The sequence below is a fragment of the Gopherus flavomarginatus genome, chromosome 3 (assembly GCF_025201925.1).
Source record: "Gopherus flavomarginatus isolate rGopFla2 chromosome 3, rGopFla2.mat.asm, whole genome shotgun sequence".
Taxonomy (NCBI): Eukaryota; Metazoa; Chordata; order Testudines; family Testudinidae; genus Gopherus; species Gopherus flavomarginatus.
The window spans coordinates 20,171,267-20,193,581 of NC_066619.1; the positions used below are offsets into that span (position 1 = coordinate 20,171,267).

General features: G+C 39.1%; 1 protein-coding gene across 16 annotated transcripts in view; it reads right to left on the reverse strand.

The window, feature by feature from the left end:
* TCF4 (transcription factor 4) overlaps positions 1 to 22,315 on the reverse strand; it is a 327,533-nt gene that overhangs the window by 198,429 nt on the left and 106,789 nt on the right. For 14 of the 16 annotated variants that reach the window (XM_050944685.1, XM_050944689.1, XM_050944686.1 and 11 more), the window contains 2 exons: positions 20,929 to 20,990; positions 17,251 to 17,347 (listed from right to left, as the gene is read on the reverse strand). The exons of the other annotated variants lie outside the window; for them this stretch is intronic. In XM_050944685.1, the coding sequence (XP_050800642.1) occupies positions 17,251 to 17,347; positions 20,929 to 20,990 (159 nt within the window). The remainder of the gene's footprint in view (positions 1 to 17,250; positions 17,348 to 20,928; positions 20,991 to 22,315) is intronic. 16 annotated transcript variants of the gene reach the window in all.

Below are 22,315 nucleotides of genomic sequence, written 5' to 3' on the forward strand. Positions count from 1 at the left end.
AGACCTAATCAAAGCATGGTATCTTCAAGTTATTTCAAACATATACTCAGTAGGCCACCTTTTAAGGCCTGCTGGTTAGCTCAATTTCCTCTCAATGAGTTCTAGAGAGCAAGCATGTTTTGTTCCAAAAATATTCTTCCATCGAAGTGTTGCAATTTTGGTTGTGTTCTCTTTTGAGCTATAGAAATCATTTATGGCCACAATCACATAGTAAATGTTTGCAGAATAAAGAGACGTATAGATACTCTGTTTTTAGTTAAAATGATATATAACCCAATTTATGGAGTCTGTTGAACGTACGTTCTTTTTTTCCCACAGGGTACAAGGATCAAAGCATGGACCTTGTATACCCTCATTTGCTTGTACAGTGTGAGAGCTTGTAAGTTGTAAGTTGTAGATTGTAAGTTCTTTGGGGCAAAAACTGTTGCTGGGTTTTGTGTTTGTATAGCACCAAGCACAGTGGGATCATGGTCCATGACATGGTGCTATACAAATAAATTAATAAAATAATAACAATAATAATAATAGATCATGTGTGATGTATGTAGTGGTATGATGCAAATGAGATATTCCGTATCCTGCTGTGGCCCAAAACTATTCATTTTATTATTTGTATCAGAACTGTTTTATATTTGACTTTATATTATGTGTATCTGAGCCAATATACAAAACCAATGTAGTACTAGAAACTAAATATTGGGGACAAGAACAGGTCAATCCTGGCAGAAACTGTGAGAGGTGGCTAAAATAAAGAGAATAAAAAATACAGCAGTAACCAAAGTAAAAATATTTCTTGCTGTAAGACTATGGTGTCTTCCCACAGAAGCCAATGCTAAATTTCTTTCTTTGAATAAGCTCCTAATTATAGAGAAAATACTTAGAAGAAAACTGTAACAGCAAGACAAACTGCACTTAGTTTTCACCCCAAAACAGGTTATCATCATAGCTATGCCCTTGGGTAAGCTCCAGTGCAGTCTAATATTAAAATCCAGTCATCTTTGAGCCACCAAGATTTTCTCATACACTTAAATGATATTATCTCTTCTTTGAAGAGAAATATAGCATCTTATAATAAAAGAGCCTGCTCTGACTGAGCTTCTACATTCCTTGATTCAAAATATTTATATACTATAAAGTTCAGGCTCAAGGTAAGTACAGGCTCAAGATGATTATTAATTATCCAGCCAACTCCACATTGTTTTACACATCCTGTCCCTTAACTAAAGAGCATAACAAAATCATTGTTTTTGCTTGTTTAACGGACCGTGACTAGAGCAGCTACGTAAATGACCTAGTAATTCAGCAAAATTTGTTTTGTTTCACAGATTTTTCCACATGTACACTTTCCAGCTGTAACACGGGTCTATTGCATATACAAACCAGTCATCTCCTCCTGCCTCTGCCTTTCAATGTATATTTACTAATTATGTGACAAAAAAATATCTCTGGAAAATATTAAGATTCTAACCAATTGATAAACCAAACATTTTTAAAAGATGTGCTTGTGAATGCTTTGCCTGGTTGTCTGAGATTTTCTAGAAATTGGATTCTTTGCCCCTCCCCACCCCCATGAATATTTTAAGGAAGTCACTTACAAGCTCCTTTTAATGCTAGAACAGGTGTGAGCTCAAATTCCCCCTGCAACGAATATCAGCTCAGCAAGAGAACAGCAGTAAATTCTTATTTGAAAGCTAAACTAAGTTCATCTTGATAAGGGAGCAGAAGCTCATTAACCATTAAAATATCTTATAAGTGTTATTTTAAAAGCCATTTCTTTGTCTGGCTGTATTAATGTGAGTTTGAGATGTAGAAAAATGCAGCTCCTGAGAGCACATGAAAATAGAACCTCAGTAAGTACTGCACAATTGTGCATTATGGCAGTTTATGCTGGGGTTATGTGAACCCCTATGGAGGCCTGTGAACTAAACCTTGTTGTTTGGTTCAGCTGGGTTGGAAAAGAATCAGCCCATAAGCTTGTCTGGAGTTCAATAACTCTAAACTCCAAAAAGAACCCCCATATATACCGTAACTCCCACATCTGGGTCACTCCACTTCCCCCCACTCCAGATCAAACAGCAAACCCTGTGATTTCCCCATGTCTCCAGGAAGGTCTTGTGGGAAGAGAGGAGGTGGCTGTTAGCATGTGGGTATAGTGGTTTCATCAACTCACTTACTGTAGGGATGACCTCAGCCAATTTTTATACCGAAACTTTCAACATATTGACCCTCATACACAAGGCAGGTTGGAGGGTCAATGAAAAACTTTCACATAGCTCTACCCTATGTCATCCTATAAGGAATACAACTGTCACCAAAAATAACTAATTAAAAATACTTGGACTTGTTTTAAAATAAAATAGGCTGGAATGTAAACTTCACTGAAAACTATGTAGTGCAAAATAATATTGCAATTCTTTGCCTTGTATGCAGACATTCATAGGCAAAGTCTACAGGTTCTTTTTATACATCTGAGACTAATTTTCCAAATACTTTTGTTTTTTTTTTTTACCCACTGCACAAGTGCCCTGGGTTAGATACTAAAGACCAGTATTTTAGTGGCAGATGCTTGTGGGGGGAATGGCTGTGCTGCAAAATGCATTAACTCCTGGATGGGAACAGTAATACTGTAAATCTATACAATGCCTTTCATCCCAAAATGTTTCACAGAATACATGTGTATGTGTATATATACATATATGTATATACACATACACATGTATTCTGTGAAACATTTATATATAGTACAAATGGAATGCAGCCATGCTGGGATCTAATATCTCCAAAAAACAGACATGGTCAATTTTTGTGGTATCTTCCAAAATACCTCTACTACACCATAAACCAGTTGATACTCAATGTATCTACCTCAAAAGCATAAGGGGCTGAATCAATTATTCTGGGATCTGCACCCAAACAGTCTGTATGATTAAACCAAACCTGATGCTGATAATCATCCAGAAGTACATCACTGTGTTCTGTAGACACCTCTATGGCTAATCTAGCAGAGAAGCTGATGAAGGCAAACCCATCCAGCCCTTCTTAGATGAAGGAAAGTCATAACATGTAACTTTGAGATAGGTGTAACACCAGGAAGAGGAATCCACCCTAGAAAATACTACCCCCATAACATCAACAACAAAAAGTCCAAAGAACTGTTACAATATGTATATTTAATTAAAGAATCAGCTTAAAGAACAGCATGTAACCATGCTGGACACAAGCAGTATGAAATTCTTGTTGCTATTTAGCACTGACCAAGGGTTTTAGGCAATTTTGAGGCAGTTATTAAATTATCTGAGGCAATTCTAAAACTGATCTATACTTCTCTAGGTTGGAAACAATTCTATCATTAGTTCATAACTTTGCTTACAAAAAAAAAATAAATTACTACATAGCTAAATCTGGGATGCAAATCTGGTTAACACTGCTCCCTAAAGTAATCTTTCCATTCAAGAACAAAATGGACCAGCTATACGTCTGTTTTCATAATCTGAATCATCCCTTGGAGTATTCAAAGCATACAGCTCTCTGAGGTATTTTTTCAAGTTAGCATGTTTATTCTGAAGACTAGTCACATTTTCCAATTTTAGGGGCACTGTCCAATGAAAGAATTTGGTTGAAATGCTTGTGTAAAACATATCTGACATAGCTTGTAGGGGTTTGATGATATTTGTAAACCATGTCTCAACTCCTCCAGTTTACCTCAATGAAAAAGTCTCCCGTTACACACAAAGGGAGCTGAAGAAATGTTTCATCCACTTAGCAGGTATATGCTTATGGCCTTCTAATACAGTAGTCAGGATGATAGTGGTATGCACCACAAAATCACAGCAATCAGATCATCTTCTCACTTAGTCTGCTCCTCCATTTTTCTAAGAAAGAAGCTCCACGGACATCGTTCTTGATTTGTTTCAGTATCAAGTCTAGTTTTAACAATGCCAATGACAGGCGGGGGCATGGCTTTGGCATAGCATATGTGCAACTGTAAACTAATATAGGATCCTGGGTTTGTTCTTGATATATTGTCCCAGTGTTGTAGCTAGTAATGAGTTCCTACCAAAATCCCAGCTACGGATACTTCTTATGTATTGGACAGGGACAAGCGTGGTTTCCAAATTTATATCTGGACCTCTATCTCTTTATCAGATCTAATATCTCTTTTCTGGGCCATGCCAAACTCCAGCATCCAAACACCAATGTACTTTGAGTCATTGTGAAAGACAGTCATTATCCATATTTGGATCTGAATCTGGCATCCCAGGCCCATCTTTCAGAGTGGTGGAAATGGTGATTGATTTTTGAGACTCAGAGACACAGTTAAAAATAAATAGGTTATTTTTTAAGGTAAGTAACATTTTGTGCCTCTCAACTTTGGCAATGTGTCTTCAAGCTCTAGACATACAACTTGTTATTTTAGAAGGTCTTGACTGCTGTAAGATACCAACCATTGTGGTCCTGAGAATGGTCCCTCCATCTGTTTTCCCTACCCCTCCTGACTCCAGTTCCTGACAAACAGCTCTGCTGGGCACAGAAATAATTTCCTGTCTCTCTAACGCTTTCCCATAAACTCTTCTGAATTTCTATGCAATTGAAAATTTGCAGAGATCCAAACTAAATAAAATTATGACTCCATACTTGAACTGAGACCCACACGGTATATACTCATCTTGTAAAGTCCTCCAACAGTGAAACTGTCCTCCAATTATTAGCTTTTAATATTTGTCCTCTAAAGGAAGGAGGCTATGAAATTGGCACTTAAGTAACCAAACACTAGCTTTAGGTGCTTATGTACTGATTTTAGCACCCTAGCATAGGCACCCATATCTAAACATTATATTTCATCTTTCTTTTAACCAGTTACCCATACATAACAATGAATCCTGTTTTTTACTATGTATGGATCCTTAAATTAGATAAACTCGTATATTGGACAGGGGAAGGGATTGTCTTCTCCTGTATGCACAAAGGGTCCCTGATCCCAACTAGGGCCTGAGTATGCTTATGCAACACAAATAATAATAATCTCTTACATTGTATCCATATTGCTGTCCTATTCAAAGCCTGATAACAAAGGGTATTCCATGCCTCTTAGTGTGTCACAGACAACATAACGTGGAAGATGGTAATAATACACTGGAATGTGACGAGGTGGGGGACAGGAACAAACTATGGTGAGGTTTAGGATACGGCAACAGATCCAGAGTCTCTTGGTCTCCTCACTTGACTTCAGTCATTTTTTTATTTGATTACCTGCTAAATTTTTCACACACACAATAAATAAAGATTGCTTAGTAGATACTCATTCAGTTCCAAAACCAGAGATTCTCATTCCCCCTCACTTCCCGGTTACGAGTTGTTTCATGCCAAAATGAAAAAAGGTTTTTAAAATTGCCACAATTATAATTAACATTTAACAGGGATACATTATTGACATTTAATTGTATTGCAGTTGTATCCTGAGGCCTCAATTACAAAATGGGCTCCATTGTGCTGGATGCTGTACAAATGTAAAACAAAAGTCAGTCCCTGACCTAAGGAAATTACATCCAAGTGAGGACAAAATGAAACTGGTGGGTATAGAACAAAACGGTGGTGGAGAAAAACAAGGATGACTAACAGGAACAACTCTTATCTGAGTCAATGGGGGCTATACTTTAGTATCGATGAAAAAACATACAATAACCCTCTGCCTTCTGCCATGATTAATCTAAGGGTATGGTTGTGCATGGCTGCAGGTTCAGCTGACATACCCAAGGTAGATAAAAGACAGCTACTTCAGGTATTGGGACAGTGAAGCCATGACCATGTGAGCTGCAGCACAGATTTGCCCCATGTGTAATTATGCAGGGTTTGTGGCAGTTTTGTACAGCTAGCGCTGCTGCAGATTCGCTGTACTAGGACTGGAGACTGGAGCAAGCTACATTCAATCCAGTGATTGCTGTCTAGAAAGGGTGTTCCCTCTAATTTTTCCAACGCATGTGCGGAATGAATTTTGCTACACATCACCTCCATATTGGTGCCCCTCACAAAATTCATGTGGCGGGGGTGGGGCCGAGAGGTTCGGAGTGTGGGAGGGGCTCAGGGCTGGGATAGAGGGTTAGAGAGATATGGGCTCCGGCTGGGAGTGCAGACTCTGGGGTCATGCTGGGGATTTGGGGTGCAGGAGAGGGCTCTGGGGTGGGGCCAGGAATGAGGGGTTTGGGGTACAGGCTGCCCCAGGGCTACAGCAGGGAGAGAGGATGCCCCCAGCTCTCTCTCTCCCCGCAGCAGTACCTGGGCTGGGGGGGGAGCAACACCTTTTCTGTTCCCCCTCCCCCCCGCAGCAGGTCCAGGGCTGGGGAAGAGGCATCTCTCCCTGCTGCAGCCCTCAGCGCCTCCACCATGCTTAATATGCCGACACGCAGTTTAGAGGGAATTTAGCTCTAGCCATGCCCTAATAGGGGGCAAATCATTACCTTTTTCCTTGCCAAGAGACTTTATATGTCCCAAATTTTACATAGAAACCTCTAAAGTGGCCTCCTCCATCCTTATAAAACAAAAGAGATGAGGTTCAGTTTCAACCTTGCTGAGGTTTTCTATGAATTTTTCCAGTTCTGACTTGCACGGCATTCTATGAACCTTCTCATTCATCTTCATCGGCTACACATTTGTAAATATTCTGTGGTCATTAGAATACAAAAAATCATGTGTGTCAGCTATGATTTGTTGTAAACTCATGAGGCTTTGCCCAACAACACCACTCTACCCCCCGCAGCATAATGCAACAGGAGATATCAGAAATCAGTTAAACAAGTTTCTCCTTGTAAAACTGGGAGATACATATGTCAGGCCAACTAATAGTACTAAGTACCAATAACGATACTAAGAAAGGTCCATTAAATGGGGGAATTACAGAAGAAATGTATACTTGTACGCTTCTTTAAAGGAATAATACAATAACAATAGGTGTCAGAATGAAACACAAAATATTTCGGATATCAGTAAGACAAATACTTGTCTCTTTTTAAAAGTGAATGATACATACATCACACCAAATATAGGATAAAAACAAGACAATATACAAAGAAATTGCAGAAAGAAAGATATGAGCTAAGATCTAGTAATTAGGCCAGTACCAGCAAGAATCAGATAGACAGACTAAAGAATAACAACAACACAAATACCTAGCTCTTATATAGTACTTTGATAGTGCTTTATATCAGTAGATCTCAAAGCACTTTACAAAGGAGGTCAGTGTTGTGACAGTGCACCCCATATTTTTCACAGTGATATTATTATATGATTATGGCATAATTACAAAATGTACAAAATGGATCATGTGAGGTGTCATTGGAAAAAATATGATTTGCTGAATATGATTATCCTATTAGTATCATTTTTTTACTCTAAAGTAAGGAATATTGACTACATATCTGTATTTCAATCGTGCAGACTCTGGATGACTAGCCGCTCTGATACAACAATGAAGAAACCAGACTGTGCTGATGGCCTATCAACAAAGACAATTGACCCTGGAAGAACTTAACCTTCCTGTGACCATTCCAAACAGCCTGTAAGTAATGGCTGCTATGACTCAGCAAGGTATGCAAGGGCATGTAACCAGGTCACATAACTCGAGACTCCATTTTGGGGTGTCTATATTTTTCTACACACTTGTCTGGGAACTGGTTTTGGAACAAAGGGCTCTCACTATATACTAAAGCTATATAAGGCAGAGAGTAACATCATCGGTTCTCCTTCATGCCCCCCCCAGAAGATTCCTGAGGATTCCTGAAAACACCTGAGGAACAAAGACTGAACTGGGGGAAGTGCGAGATGGTATAATTTTGGGTTTATACTCCAGTGGGAGGGTCCCAGGCTGGTAATTTGGCTATAGGCTCTCTACTGTTGGTTCATGCAATGGCTGGTCAGAGAGCCTGCATATAATGCAGCTGGGTGTGTCCCTATCTGTGTGAATGCTGAAGGAAGTGTAGGAGCGGGAGCCAGTCTGACGCTTGTCACAGAAGCACAGTGTGAGAGGGAGCCCAGGCTTGTGGGTCAGAGGGTTCAATGATACCCCAGTTCCAGGTGGCACCCCAGGGGAAACCTGTCACAAGTGTTATTAGGGATAAGGAGACATATTTTTTGTTTGATTTCTTTGCTTGGATCAGAGAACAGACAGAAATGCATTCTTTCTTTTTCTTTCTCTCGCTGAAAAAAATACAGGTGAAAGTAGAATCACCACCTGATCACATAGAATAGTCTCAAGCAATCAAGGTGAACAGAGAAATACCATGTTACTACCACATTTGGCCTTTCCCAAAAAGGCATTCTCAATTCTGATATGGACCATAAAGAGTGCCCTGGAAAAAAGCTTGTGAGTACAGGGAAACACAAGGGAAAATAATCAAAAATTGCTTCAGGCACCAACATTTTTTCTTGGGAACCACTCACTGCTGTTTCATGGGCACAGTTCAAGCTCAATCCAAGGCTGAAGTAAAGGGTTTCTGCAATGAGAGTCAAACATATCTTATTCAGTGAATGAGTAGTTATTCAATATTTTTTTTTTTTTTTACCCTCCTCATTCAGTGTGTGATGGAGGGCTTGTTGTCAGCTGTTGACAGCAGAGGACCATCCAAACAATTCACTGAATAGAAATGTTATTAGCTTTTCCTCTTGAATGCTTCTGTCATATAGTCACCACAGTATACGAGTGTTCCACAAACATTAATGAGTTTATCTTCACAAACACCTCTGCAAGATTAGGTGATATTATTATTCCCAATTTACAGTTGGGAAACTGAGGTACACAGAGATTAATGAGAAAAATTGTCAGACGTGTCCACTGATTTTGGGTACCCAACTTGAGACAACTAGAGCTTGTTTTTCAGAGTACTTAGCTTTTTTTTTTTTTTTTTTTTTTTTAAAGCACTTACTATGTTGAAAGCACGGTTTCAACTAACTTCAGCTACAATTCTGAGTACTTAGTGTTTCTGCAGATCTGGCCTCAGATCTTTCACGTTGAGCACCCAGAATATGAGGAACACACAATTAGTAGCCACCTGTGAAAAATTTGGCTTAAGTGACTTGCCCAGCATCACATAGGAACTCCACGGAGCACAGGCAAGGATAGACTCCGCTTCCTCAGGATGGCTTCAACTTCCTTAACCATAAGGCCATCTATTCCCTTTCTGTGGTCCCCTGCCTATACACTCTACACCTTCACTACACAATCCTGACTCATTCCCTGAGCACCATCCATCCTATGCACTGAGTGTCGTAGCAGGAGGCCCATGGAAAAAATAGAATGTGATGATGTCATTAAAGACTGTATTATAATGCATATGCACAAAGGGCCTGAATTAAGGTTGCACAGGCAACCAAAGCTGGCATTTCCTAACTCTGAATCTTTGATTTAACAACCTTAATGTTCTTTAATGTGTGTGTGTGTGTGTGTGTGTGTGTGTGTGTGTGTGTGTGTGTGTGTGTGTGTGTGTGTGTGTGTGTGTGTGTGTGATTTCTATCATTTGGAACAGGAATTATATCATAGTTGGATCATCAGCAGTTTTCATACCTTTATAGAAACAGCACAGACCTCAATCACTGTAGGTAATGGAATAACTGACAGCAGGAGTAGACTGTTATCCTCCCTGTGGATGAAACACTAGAAAGGGAAAAGACACATTCTGCTGGAGGGAAAGAGTCACAGCTATTCCTTGACAGCAGAGGAATATAAAGACTCAGTATTCCTGGGCTCATTTCCAGGTTTTAGAGAGAAAATGTGATTTAGTGGTTATAGGCCTCTTCCCCCCAACCTGTCGCTGCCTATCCAGCACTCCTGTGCCACCCCCACGCTCCCTTCCACATTCTGGTTCCTGCAACCCCTTCTTCCTCTGTGCTCATATTTTCCCCCTGTAGTGGACCCCATGCCTCACCTCTCTGCATTCAGATCATTCTCATTACCAGCAGTGGGAGGATTGACAGCACAGGAGAGATACTCTGCCTTTCCTAAGTTACAGTATCTTGCACAACAGTGGCTCCATAGCAGCAGGGAGAAGCAATGTCATGAAAATCCTACTCAGCCCCAACAGCCCTGTGCTGGAGCATGCTCAGTGCAAAAGGAAGCTTTGGAGAATTTAGCGGTCAAGCTAACAAGTTTCTCCTGAGCATGTGCAAACTGAAATTTTTCAAAGGCTTATAAATGAATCAATATAGGTGAATATTCGCAGGATTGGAAAATGCTCCTCCCTGACACCCAACCAACCTCCCTGCAAAATTTACTGTCCCTGCAACAAACCATGGAGATGTCTGAGTTTCTCAATTAAACATCTCTAAGGATTTTCTTTAAATATGGGCAAAACATCATATTTTTCCTAAACTCACTCTAAGAAATCAGGGGACCATTTTTCTGAAATTAAAAAAAAAAAAATCTAATGTCAGATACTCGGTATGCAAAAGTTTAGACCAAATAATTATAAATTGAGAAAGTTATAAAAAATTGAAAACAAGGCCTTATAATTGAAAATGTTGAGCAACCTTAATATACGCTACCAACTCTGCCAATAATCACAGTAACTGAATAAGAAAATCATGTCCAAATAAGCACAGTTGTTACAGAGATGAGTGCTGTCATAGCACAGTATACATTAATAAAACTTAACAGTTACTTGGAATACCCAAGGAACTCAAACATTTTTCAGATAATAATTTGTTAAGCCTCGCAACTCCAATCCAGTTTACAGATGGATAAACCTAGGCTAACTTGAGGGAAAAAAAGAGAATAAGCAACCTGCCAAAGGTTACACAGCAAATTAGTAGCAGAGATGGAAGCAGAACTCAGGAGTCTTACCTAACACTAAGTGCTATACAATACAAAACACTGTTTTTATATGCCAGATTTAATTAACAACATACAGTACTATAGAATCTCACATAGCAAGAGTCACCCAGTTTATAGTTTAGCATCATTTGCAATTTTCCATCCATTTTACCTGGGGAATGTGCCATCTCCTCAGAAATAAAGAGAAAACCAGGCAAAAACTTGACAGGATAATAAAGAATATTTACAAGAGAGAAGAGAGGGGACACCAAACAATGCAAAATGTCCAGTTTGGAGATGCAACTACCTGTCTCTGCTAAATTTCAAGGGCCAGCCCTCTGAAAAGCATGGTGAGAAAAAGTTCCTATAAGAAGACAACCATGCACTGGGAAGGATCAACAGTGACTAGGCAGTTACGATGGAAGATAATTCTGGGGAAGGAACTGCTCCAGTACAGTGCATATTAACACTACATCACATCTGTTTTCATTTTCTAGTTAGGAACAAAAAGGGAGCACAAAGATCCATAATCTTGCAATGACTTTGTCTTCACATACCAAGATTATTAGCAAAGTCAAAACTCCCCTGAGCCAATCACCTGATGCACATCAGCAGGGCATAAAGGAACCAGCATTACACCTGACAGCTCTCCACATCATGTACCCATTTTACAGTTAAGTGAAGTAAAAGCCATCTGTCCATATGAATCAAGCAAGCACCAAACCCACAACCTTCAGGACTGTAGTTAAGTAGATTAACCACTCAGACACCTCACCTCTTTATCCCACAGCCATCAAAATCAAGGTATGTATGTACACTGAATTTGAGTTCGTCTAAATGTTCTCAAAGCATACATCACAGATGGACAAAAAAATTGCATAAAAATATTTATTTTATGCTAATAAATAGATTAGATTGTTCAACAATATACATAAAATCAATATTACCAATGCTAGAATTATTTGAAAGGGAAAAAAATACCAGGAGAACTAAGCAAACTGTTTTTTGTATTTTTTAAAATAAAGCAAGCTTGCCTCTGATCTTACCAATGGCCATTAAACCAGTCTTTTAGTAATCTGCAGGTCTGGGTATCATTGGAATGGGTAACATCTCCATTTAGGTTTTTTTCCTTCTTTGCACACTCAAATGTGATTGTTTGTCAAGTGGACTGTGCTATTCGTCTTTTAGTGGAGTGCTGCTGGGATCTCAAAGCATTCACAACATTTCACCTTTTACAGGGTACTGGGTTACACTCAGGATGGTTAGAAATACTTTGAAGCAATGCAAAGCTAAGTATTCCTGCAAGGCAAATTGAGCAGAGGAACTGAATTATAATGAACCAGGAGCTGTCACAATATGACCACAGTAACCAAATCAAAATATCAACCAGTAACCCAGATGCTATTCAAAGGTCACCAAATAAGCCAGGAGCTTTCTTCATCATCGCCTGAAATCTCAATCTAATCCTTGCAGAGAAATGTTCCATTAAGCTACAGGGGTTTTAGAAACAAGTTACTGTATACTGGTAAATGATTTAATATAGTAGCAAGGTATCATAGGTAGGATCAGTTCACAAACAATGCACCTGAAAATCAAGCATCCAGTATGGAATGATATACAACTATAACAATGTATTCCATGCCCTGTGGTATTACCGGGTCTTGTGTGTATTCATACTGGGCAACGCTCATTTATTGTTAAACTAAAACAGCCTAGTTGACTATTAGGACTCTGGAGACACAGAAAGATAACTACGTTTCAATACATGGAAGCAACAGTTTAGGAGAAAAAAGTCATTTTCTGCATTCCCTACAGCCAATTATTAAATGGCTTGAAGCAAAGACTAATTTAAATACTACCTGCAAGAATTTGGACACTTAAAAAAATAAAACGCATTTCAGTTAAAATACATACCTGAAAACAAAAGCTTACAATATAGGCCTACGGCCATCACAACATTTCTACAAATATTCGTGACTCATCTGCATGCTGTCAATAACAATTATACCAAAAATCTTTTCTTCCTGGAAAACTATCGTTCTTCGAAGTTAAGATTACATGCTAGATCACGCACAATAAGAGCTAGATTAAGCCAATAAGGTACAACCCCATGACAAGGAAGGAATGTAGAGGTTTGATCCAGGGATATTTCCCAGAGGCACTATGCCTGAGACAGGCACCATGCTTTTGAAGGCCTATTAGACCAAAGTTTTATAGAATGCAACTTTGCTGGCTGGAGTAAGGGTGGGAGGGAACACCTCAGCTTCGACTAACACTGATGTCAGCACTAGCTTCAAGCAGTCCTTGTGTTTTCTGTGCACAATGGCTGAGAATTGCATCTGGCCCCTGTTGCGAGGGGGAAGCAGCCAGCAAGGTTTCTTTCATTTTCTCCCTGTGCTTTTGCCAACAGCAAAGCGCTATACATAAACTTGACCCTGACTGTGCAGCTATAAAAATCAACAATTTCCGGTTAACTGGTACAAGAGGGACATACAAAAACACTTCAGTTTACAGGTTAAGTGAAGAGCATAGATCAAGGGTTTTTTGAGGTCTTCGATGAATTTCTCATATATTTTCACACTGGGGGAATAAAAAGGTGATGTGGGTTAAGACCCTAACCTTTCACTTTTGTAAGTCTAAGTCCAAAACTGGTTGAAAGAATTGGACTTAGGGTTGTACCCTATCCTTGGTGGCCATTTGATTTGCTAACACCATAAAAACAGCAGATCATTCAAACAAATGTGCTCAAGAGATGATCTGAAATACAACAGGTGTTGCAGGTCTGAATCGAGGTGCACTGGCAGTATACACACTGAATCTTGGTTTTTCTCCCATGCTCGGTATGCTTCTGTCTATCTACACAACGCTATTTATCTCCAAGAACACCAAAAAAGAAACAATGCCAAAAGTTCAGAATTTAAAAGACAGTGAGGTAAAATATTTAGGTTTATAGCTCACAGCATTAAAAAAAAACAAATATTTTAAAATATTTTAAAAATTCAAAGGAATTAAAGTTGGTAACTCTTTTCTGTAAAATGAATATTGCTCATCTTGTACTTTGCTGACATACAATTCCGTTACTGAATTATTGCACTGCCATAAAACATTTATATGAACATTTATTGTTAAGAGAAATAACAATGTAATGACATAGAAAGAAACATCTTAGAAGTTAAAAAATGCTGTTCTTTTAATCAGATAAAAACTATGGATTATGAAACTACTAAGGGCTTAATTTTGTTTTCATGCCACCGTAAATCAGGCGTAACTCCAATGAAGTCAATACAACTACACTAGTATAAAACAGGCTCAAGTTGGATGATAATCAGGCTCTATATCTGTATCAATTGCCAGCAGAAAGAAGAGCATGTGAATAAAATTACAAGTCTCTCTCTGCAGGTGCAAACTGCTCCGCAGTAGATCTGTGGGGACCTTTTCTTTGGATAATTTGATGACCTGACAGGAAGAGTGAAACTGATAAAACATGTACTGGGAGCCACAACCCATATTAGTTCAGGATGGACTCAATTAAAGTAAATATGGTGCACTGTTTGTAATTGCAACCATTAGAATTCATCATAAAATCACAAATACAATGTAATCAGCACAAATTAATAGCAGTTTCTGTTATGGAAACGTTTGGGAAATAAACAGCATTACTGATTATTTTATTGAAGTATTATTATCATCATCATCATCATTAATGATTAGTTAAGTGTGCAAAACCGTACAAGACGCAGAAGAAAATAAGGTCCTTGCTGCCCAGGGGTACTAAAGAATTTATCATGCCTTGAAGAATTCTCTCTCTTGTATTTAAAATGATCTTTCTAATCACCAACTTTTGAAACAGTTAGTAAACTGCTCTCTGACTTTCTGTTCAGCAGAACACTGCCGTGGCCTCAACTCTGAGGCAGTTTTGTTAATGTCAGGTAAACCGTCTAGCCAAAAACAGAATCCTCTTCTGTTCCAAATCCACTTGAGGTGGAAAATGTAACACTCTGAAAACAATAACGACCCGTGTTTCAGACCAGACAGCTTATCTGACAGAACAGTGCTTTCATTAGAAACAGTGGGAGATTCACAGTCTTAGTAGCATTCTCTGGCATAGTACAGCAGATGGCCTTGGCTTCCACATGTAGGACTTGATTCTAACTATTGCAACCAAGGCGGAAGTGCACAGGGACTGCAGCAGAAGTTCCAGGAGGAGCTGACTCCTGGCATCTTGCTGGGGAGTATACATTGCAACAGCTCTCATCCGCCCTCATCAAAGCTCTGCTGGCCAATGCCCCAGAAGGTGGGGTACCAGTGCCACCACCCACTACTCCTCTCTCCCATTTTGAGTAGCCAGCTTCTGAGGGTGCTAGGAAAACAGCTTCCACTCCCTAATGAGATTGTCTGGCCTCTGCATAGGCAAAACAGGGACACAGGGAGGCTCCTTGCGACATCATCCCTACCTCTTCCCCGCGCACACCTGAGCAGGTTGGGTACAATCTAGGCTTTAGGAGATTAGTGGAAGTGGAGGAATAAAAGTGTGGTTTACATGCCATTTGCTGCTTAAACTGGCACAAATTAAAAGGAATCTGCTCTAATTACCAGAGAATGATTTTAAATTAATGTTACAAAATGCTTTAGATTGAGGGAGCAAGCTGATTGGCTTCGACAGTAGGCGTGCATTATTACACAATAACACACTTGTCAGAAGCTGTTAGCCTCTCTCTCTCACACACACGCACACTAATCTGCACATAGAGGAACATCAGTATTCTTATCTCCAAATGATTTTATTTTTTCAATAAATACACATACACTGAAACTTAAAGACACTGCAGGAACATTCCACATCCAGACCTTTCAGCATGATGACCGTTACAAATCAAGTGCTGCTGAGAGACATCTTGAATTTGACAGCGCTGGTATTTTCAGAAAAATTGAGGCTTGATTGTTCTCTTGGCTGCGGCTGTGAAACTCTCATTGACTTTGGCAATCAGGCTTCAGCAGAAAAATCACATTTAAGAAAAATGTTGTGTTTGTTTGTGTGTTTGTTTGTTTAAACCTAATCAATCTGTTATTTTATTCCTAAAAATGTGCTTGCAAAAGCATTTTATTGTAATGAATACTTTTTGAAATAAGGGAAAGCAGCTTTTTTTCCCAAATGGAGGGGAAACAATCGCAGATTAATGCTATTTATTTATTTATTGGGTAAGGCAGGACCAGAGTTGTAAGAGAGACAGACTTAAATTGCAAAGATCCACATGAAAGGATTAAACGTAGAAGCATCATTCAGCCCAGTGGGGTCACAGAAGTGTGTGACTATTTGTAACGTATTTGCACTGCCTAAACCCAATGGCATGAGTTAAGAAGGGAGTGTCAGAATTTCCTTGCTTTTGTTGGCTTAAGGCAGACCCTTGAAACTGTTGTAACTGAGTTTTGTGGGGGAATACATACAAATAATTACAAGCTTCAACATTATCCCGAATGTTAAACAACTCACAAGTATTTCCTAATATTAAAAGACAAGGCATATTTTAGGGGACTACATTACATTCACAAAATGATATATCACAGTTACAGCTCTCTGTTTTCTTTGGCTTACATTCAATCACAGCATTTCAGCTAGTTCATTGATAACTGCAGTAAAGGGTGTGATCTTGGCCAAGCACAAGGATTACTAATATTTTTACATCATATATTTACTTTAACCAAACTCATTTATCAACCATGATTTAAAGACAGTAGTTATCATTCACTTGCAAATAATTATAGCCTTTCTTTATACTGCTACGGTTATAGCTGCTACACTAAATCCTTGCAAGCTTCATTAAAATGAATGCAGGGACGTCCAAGCTTTCCATAACTGATTTGCCAAATGCCATGAGCTGAATTTGGCTGGTCCCAAGTGGAGCATGTTGCAGGCAGCCTCATCTTTAATCCAGAAGTTTGCAGTCCAGAGAGACTGCAAGTCCCAACAGGCAATGAACCATCACGGTCCAGAGAAAACAATGGTTTATGATCTCAATCTCTCGTTATTTATCTGTTACCTCTAAAGAATATTTATTTGTAATATTTTCAGCAACATTTTTTGAACTTTAAAAGTTCTATTTAATTCTCTGCCAAGTGGTCACACCTTTAAAGAAAACACTTAAGCCTCAGGAAAGTACATTCACCGCTCTATGTAAAAACGCAGACACTGCTTTAAATGCCATATACTTCTTACATGAAGAAAATAGAGGCTATTCAGTAAACAGCACTAGTGTACATTTTTCAAAATATGAGGTTGCTCAAAAGGCAAAATTCAAAATTTCCTCCCAAAGACTATGTACAACAAAACCCAAAACACTTGGGAGAGGAACAGAAGTCCTCAAATTAAACTACGGTACACTCACTAACTTCCACATTTAAAAATTAAGCCTTTGAAAAACAAAACCACATTAAGAAATTCGATTTCTTCTTACTTTGTATTCTGGAATTGACAAAAGGAGGAGAGAGATTGTCATGTGACCCAAGGTCCCTGCTTGCCATGTGATCATAGTGAGTCCCATCTCCATAGTTCTGTTAATAAATTGGGAAGGGGAAAAGAGTTTTACAATTTTAACATAAACATTTTCTGTAAGAATAACAGAGAAAGAAGTTATACTTTCCCCCTCGATTCTGAATAACCAAGAAAGTTTATTCCCTCCATTGTCCTCTTCCACTGGGTTTGCTGGGGGCAATGCATTCCAAAATTTATTTGAAGCTGGTTTAAAATTTTTATTTTGTTAGTAATTAATATGCATTTATTTTGTGGACACACCTGCCTGGTAATTGAGATACTATACCAGGAAGCGTGGTGCTGCGCAAGCCATCGAATGTCTTTCACTTACTATGTCAGTCTTTCTGCTTTCATATCAGTTGGGGAAAAGAAAGAATATATTTGGTTTTTTTTTAAATTCTACTATCTGTAAGTAGAAATTTGCCATTTTAACCCAGTGGCTGTTGCACGCATACAAAGGCAAAATTTGGCCTGAAGTGTGTGGGTGTTTAATACTACTTTTCTCATTAAGGAACAAGACTCCAAAGCTGGGAGGATTAACCCATGAGCTTAACTTTATGCACTGTGAGTACTTCCACTGAAGTCAATGACATTAGTCAAGTGTATAAGTTAAACGCATGCGTAAATCTTGTCAGGACCAGGGCGCACATTTCAAAGCATCCCCAGCCTAGCCTCCCAGTCTAAACTCACAATTACTGTATGTGTGCAAAACCTCAAATGTAATCACAAAAATGAACAAGAGTTTGTCCATCTGTAGTGCTGCTATTACATTTGTATCTTCAAACACTGTTACTAATTTCTCACAGCACCTCTCTCAGGCATAGAAATATCATCCTCATTTTCAGGTGGGGAAACTGAGATGCACAGAGCTCAAGTGATTTGCATAAGACAACCAGAAAGCTGATATGGAACCTTGATGAAAATTCAGGATTCCCCCCCCGCCCCGGACTGTGCTCATTTCTTTATATGATCTCATGATATACTGGTACACTCATGTTCAGACATGTATGCCTAAATAATTGCGTGCGGAAATTTACAGGTTAATTTTCAAAACATTTTTTTTTCCCTAAAAGCAACCACAAGTGTCAAGGGAGAAGAAAAGGATAAAAATAAAACTGACAGATGTGTGAAGTAATGATGTAATGGATGCTAAACCAGGTATAATAAGAAATGGTGATTGGCTTTTCCTCTTCTATGGAAATGGTTGAGATTCAATCCTGGTATGCAGTAAATGGGGAAAAAATCATTTTGCTCAGCTGGCTGCAGTGTAATGCAAGGCTAAGTAAATTTACTTACAAGTGTCAGTTGGCATAATGTTAGCCAAAGGCAGAATCTGCCCACAGAAGAAAAAAAAAAAAAGAATGGTCTGAGTATGAACAATAACACTGTCCTTCACCTCACTGGACTCCTACTTTAGGGTGATGGAAAACAGCTAGCAATGCTTGCAAGCCCTATTCCTTTACATTCATTAAGAGACAATTAAACAGCAACATAAACAAACTTTTTAAATAAGGGTGAAGCCATATTTTGCCTTGCATAATTTTATATCACGGATTTACAGAATACATGAAGTAATATTGATCCTGAAGTATACTGTGATTTTTAGCCCAATCCTCAGAAAAATATTAAGGCTCTGATCCTGCAACTGGATTGGGGCACAGGCTCAAAGTTTCTGACCCCAGTGAGAGGTCTGCCCAATTAAAGAGCTCAGGACTCGGCCTTTTTCAGAGAGGGTTGATGGTGCAAACCTTACTTACACTGGTGAACTTTTACTTACATGAGTAAATTCAATGGGACTACTGAGGTGAGTAATGGCCCCCAATGTATGTAAGGGTTATGCAGTCTGGCCCATAAGTGGACGGAGATGTTGGTGCATGTATGTGTGTGTGTGTGTGTGTGTGTGTGTGTGTGTGTGTGTGTATATATAGTTTTATTGGAAGGGATATTTCTTATTACTCAAATAAATGGAAATTGAATCCTGAGACTTCACGCAATTCTAAATACAACTTTCTCAAAGTCAAAACTAATGAATTATGTTGTATTCCAGCTATCACAAAAATAACAAGAAATATAGTGTATCTCAGTAATTCCCATGGTAGGTAGTAGTTCAGTAACGACACTTTACTGTAATAGGAATTAATTATGTCAGTGTGTGTGCATTATAATGTCAGGAGCAGGAAAGATTTCCTCATCTCATCCACATAATGCATTAGAATGTCAAACTTGACAGCTGGAGCAATGGGTTGGTAAAGTTACTGGTAAGTAGGAAGATCTTACTGTACTTTGAAGATTAAAGTTAGTAGCACATTGCCTGAAGACAAGAGAAGTCACTATCCACGGCTCTCTGAAATGTTCTGACTTTGGAAGTGGACATATTATCCCTTCAAGCTTGGGGGAAAAGATTGGTGGGCCCTAAATACGTTTGAGAGCTACATTTTCAAGCTGGCTACCTCTGCTGTGCCACCAAAATATGCACAGTTACGAGCAAAAAGCTAAACATTTTTGCAAACATGCATTTGTACATGCAAAATAGTTAAATGTGAATGAAAGCTAGTCCTTGTGTGCACAGACACCGAGTTTAAGGATACAGATGCATGTTTGCCTACAAATGAACAATTTTATAGGCAGACTGTAGACCTCTAGTTGTTGAAAATTGTTCCCAAAAGGTTACGGATCCCTTAAGCCTCACATACATAGCCCGTCATGAGTTAATGATTTGTTCTAAAGACATTCAGCCTACACCCCCACCAAAGCAGGGAATATCAGTTTTTAAAACGTGTACTCTTGTTAAGTCTTGAACTGTGCCTTTTCACTGAAGAAACCGACAGAGGCTGTGCAGAATGCTGAGGTAGGGCAATGCAGAGATGGTCACCTGAAGAGAGGTCTGAAGTAGAAAGACGCTGTAAATGGCCAGATTGAGTGGGAACAAAGAAATGCGGGCTCAGATATTGCCACCCTTGAGAACACTTGTCTACTCATGAGGAATAGTAGCTTTCCCTTCCAGTAGTTCCACTTCAGTGGGACTACCCAAGGAGTGAGGAATAATCCTGCATCTTGGCAAGGTGTTAGATTAGATGACCCTTTGCGGTCCCTTCTAACCCTGTAGTTCTATGATTCTAATGTTCTATGATTCTAATGTTAGGAAGAGTGGCAGTGACCCCCGGTGATGAAGTAGTACATTTTGAGTGTATGAGTGCTTCCCAATACTATGCAATGGATTTTTTGCATGTAGATATCTGTGCCAGTGAGACATAAAATCTCCCAGCAAGCTAACTACAGCAAGTGAAATGTCAACAATAACAAAAAAATGCCTCTTCCAGTACTGAGATAACATACAGTGTTGGATCAATGGCTGATACTGACTAGCAAGGCAAAGTGGCTAATGAAAATTCTTGCTAGCTGTTAGCAGGAGTGGGGCAGGTGTCAAATTCAATTGCAGGATCAGATAAGAATGTAAAAGAAGCAATTTTGAAGAGAAGCTGGTCTACTGCCAACTTTGCATGTACATTTTTCTATGCAATCAGGTGTAAATCTCAAATTTAAGATTGTAAATTTACATATGCAGAAAGTCTGGTTTAGGAAAAAGATTAGATATACTTACCCTGGATGGACTAGGATGTCCTCCATTCCCCCAGGACCCTGAGCTAGTTCTGTCTTCTACATCTAGGGACAAAAAAGTTCTTTAGGCTTTATTGCAATAATTCTTTCCTTTTGTGTAAGCACTTTTAAATTAATGCTTCAAATTAATCTCCTGTTGCCTTTAATTAAGAATCAGGCATAGGGCTACTACGATGACAGTGGCTTCTGACCCATCCACTTAAATTAACTAATTTAAATTCACAGCAGAAATGAACTGGACCCTCAGGAACCAGAGGATTGAACATAAAAATTACTTCAGTGGTTCAGTGTTTCATGAGACTTAAAAACCTGACTCTGATGTACTAGTTAAAGTTGTACCAAAATCCTTGCCACAAAATACATATAATCAAACATCAAAAATAAGATGTAATGAAACAGACAAAACCCAGAAGCTAATGTACAATATTTTCAAAGTAAATATTCCTACACAGATCCTCACTCAGATCCAATTCAGGAAAGAATGCACTCAAGTACCAGTGAAGTCAAGAGGAGTTACGCACATGCTTAATCGCTTTCCTGAATAGCGATGGATGTAATTACATACTTAAGCATTTTCCTGAATTTCCTTAATGCCTGATGCAATGCCTATTGAAATCAATGGGAATCTTTCCATTAGCTTTGGATACTTTCAATATTGTGCTCAACCACTTAAATGTTTCTGCCCCCTCTCTTTGAGGCAGTAGCAACATACAATAGGAAAGATATGGCAAAATTGCAAAGAGGTAGTACAGTCTAGTGTTTAGAGCATGGGCCAGGAAATCAGGACTCCTGCATTCTCTCCTGAACTCTGCTGCTGAACAGATGTATGACTGGGACCTGGTCTACACTTCAAACAAAGACTGACATAGCAATGGAGCTCAGGTATGTGAAAAATCCTCACGCCTGAGTGCCACAGCTGTGCCAATCTAGCCACTGGTGTGGACACAGCCAGCCTGACAGATGAATGTTTCTCTCAACCCAGCTACCTTCACTCAGGGAGGTGATGTTTCTACACCCCTTCCATTCCTATAGGCTGCATCTGCACTATGGGGTTATCTACAACGCCACAGCTTACCACAATAGCCCCGGTAATGTAGACATGGCCACAGAGTGAATCACTTTCTCTGGCCCATTTTATCCATTTGTAAACTGGATAGCACAATATCTACCTCAAAAAGGTGCTGTAAGGCTTAATAAATTACTCTTTATAAAGTGCTTCAAGATCCTTGGACAAAAGGGTGATATATAATTGCTAAGTGCTACAGAATGCAACTCTAAATTTCCCTTGACAAAACTGGAGGAGTATTAGAAAAATGTTATTTCAAGGGTGGAATGCTGTTTCATAACATTTTTCTGTTACTGTTTCTCTT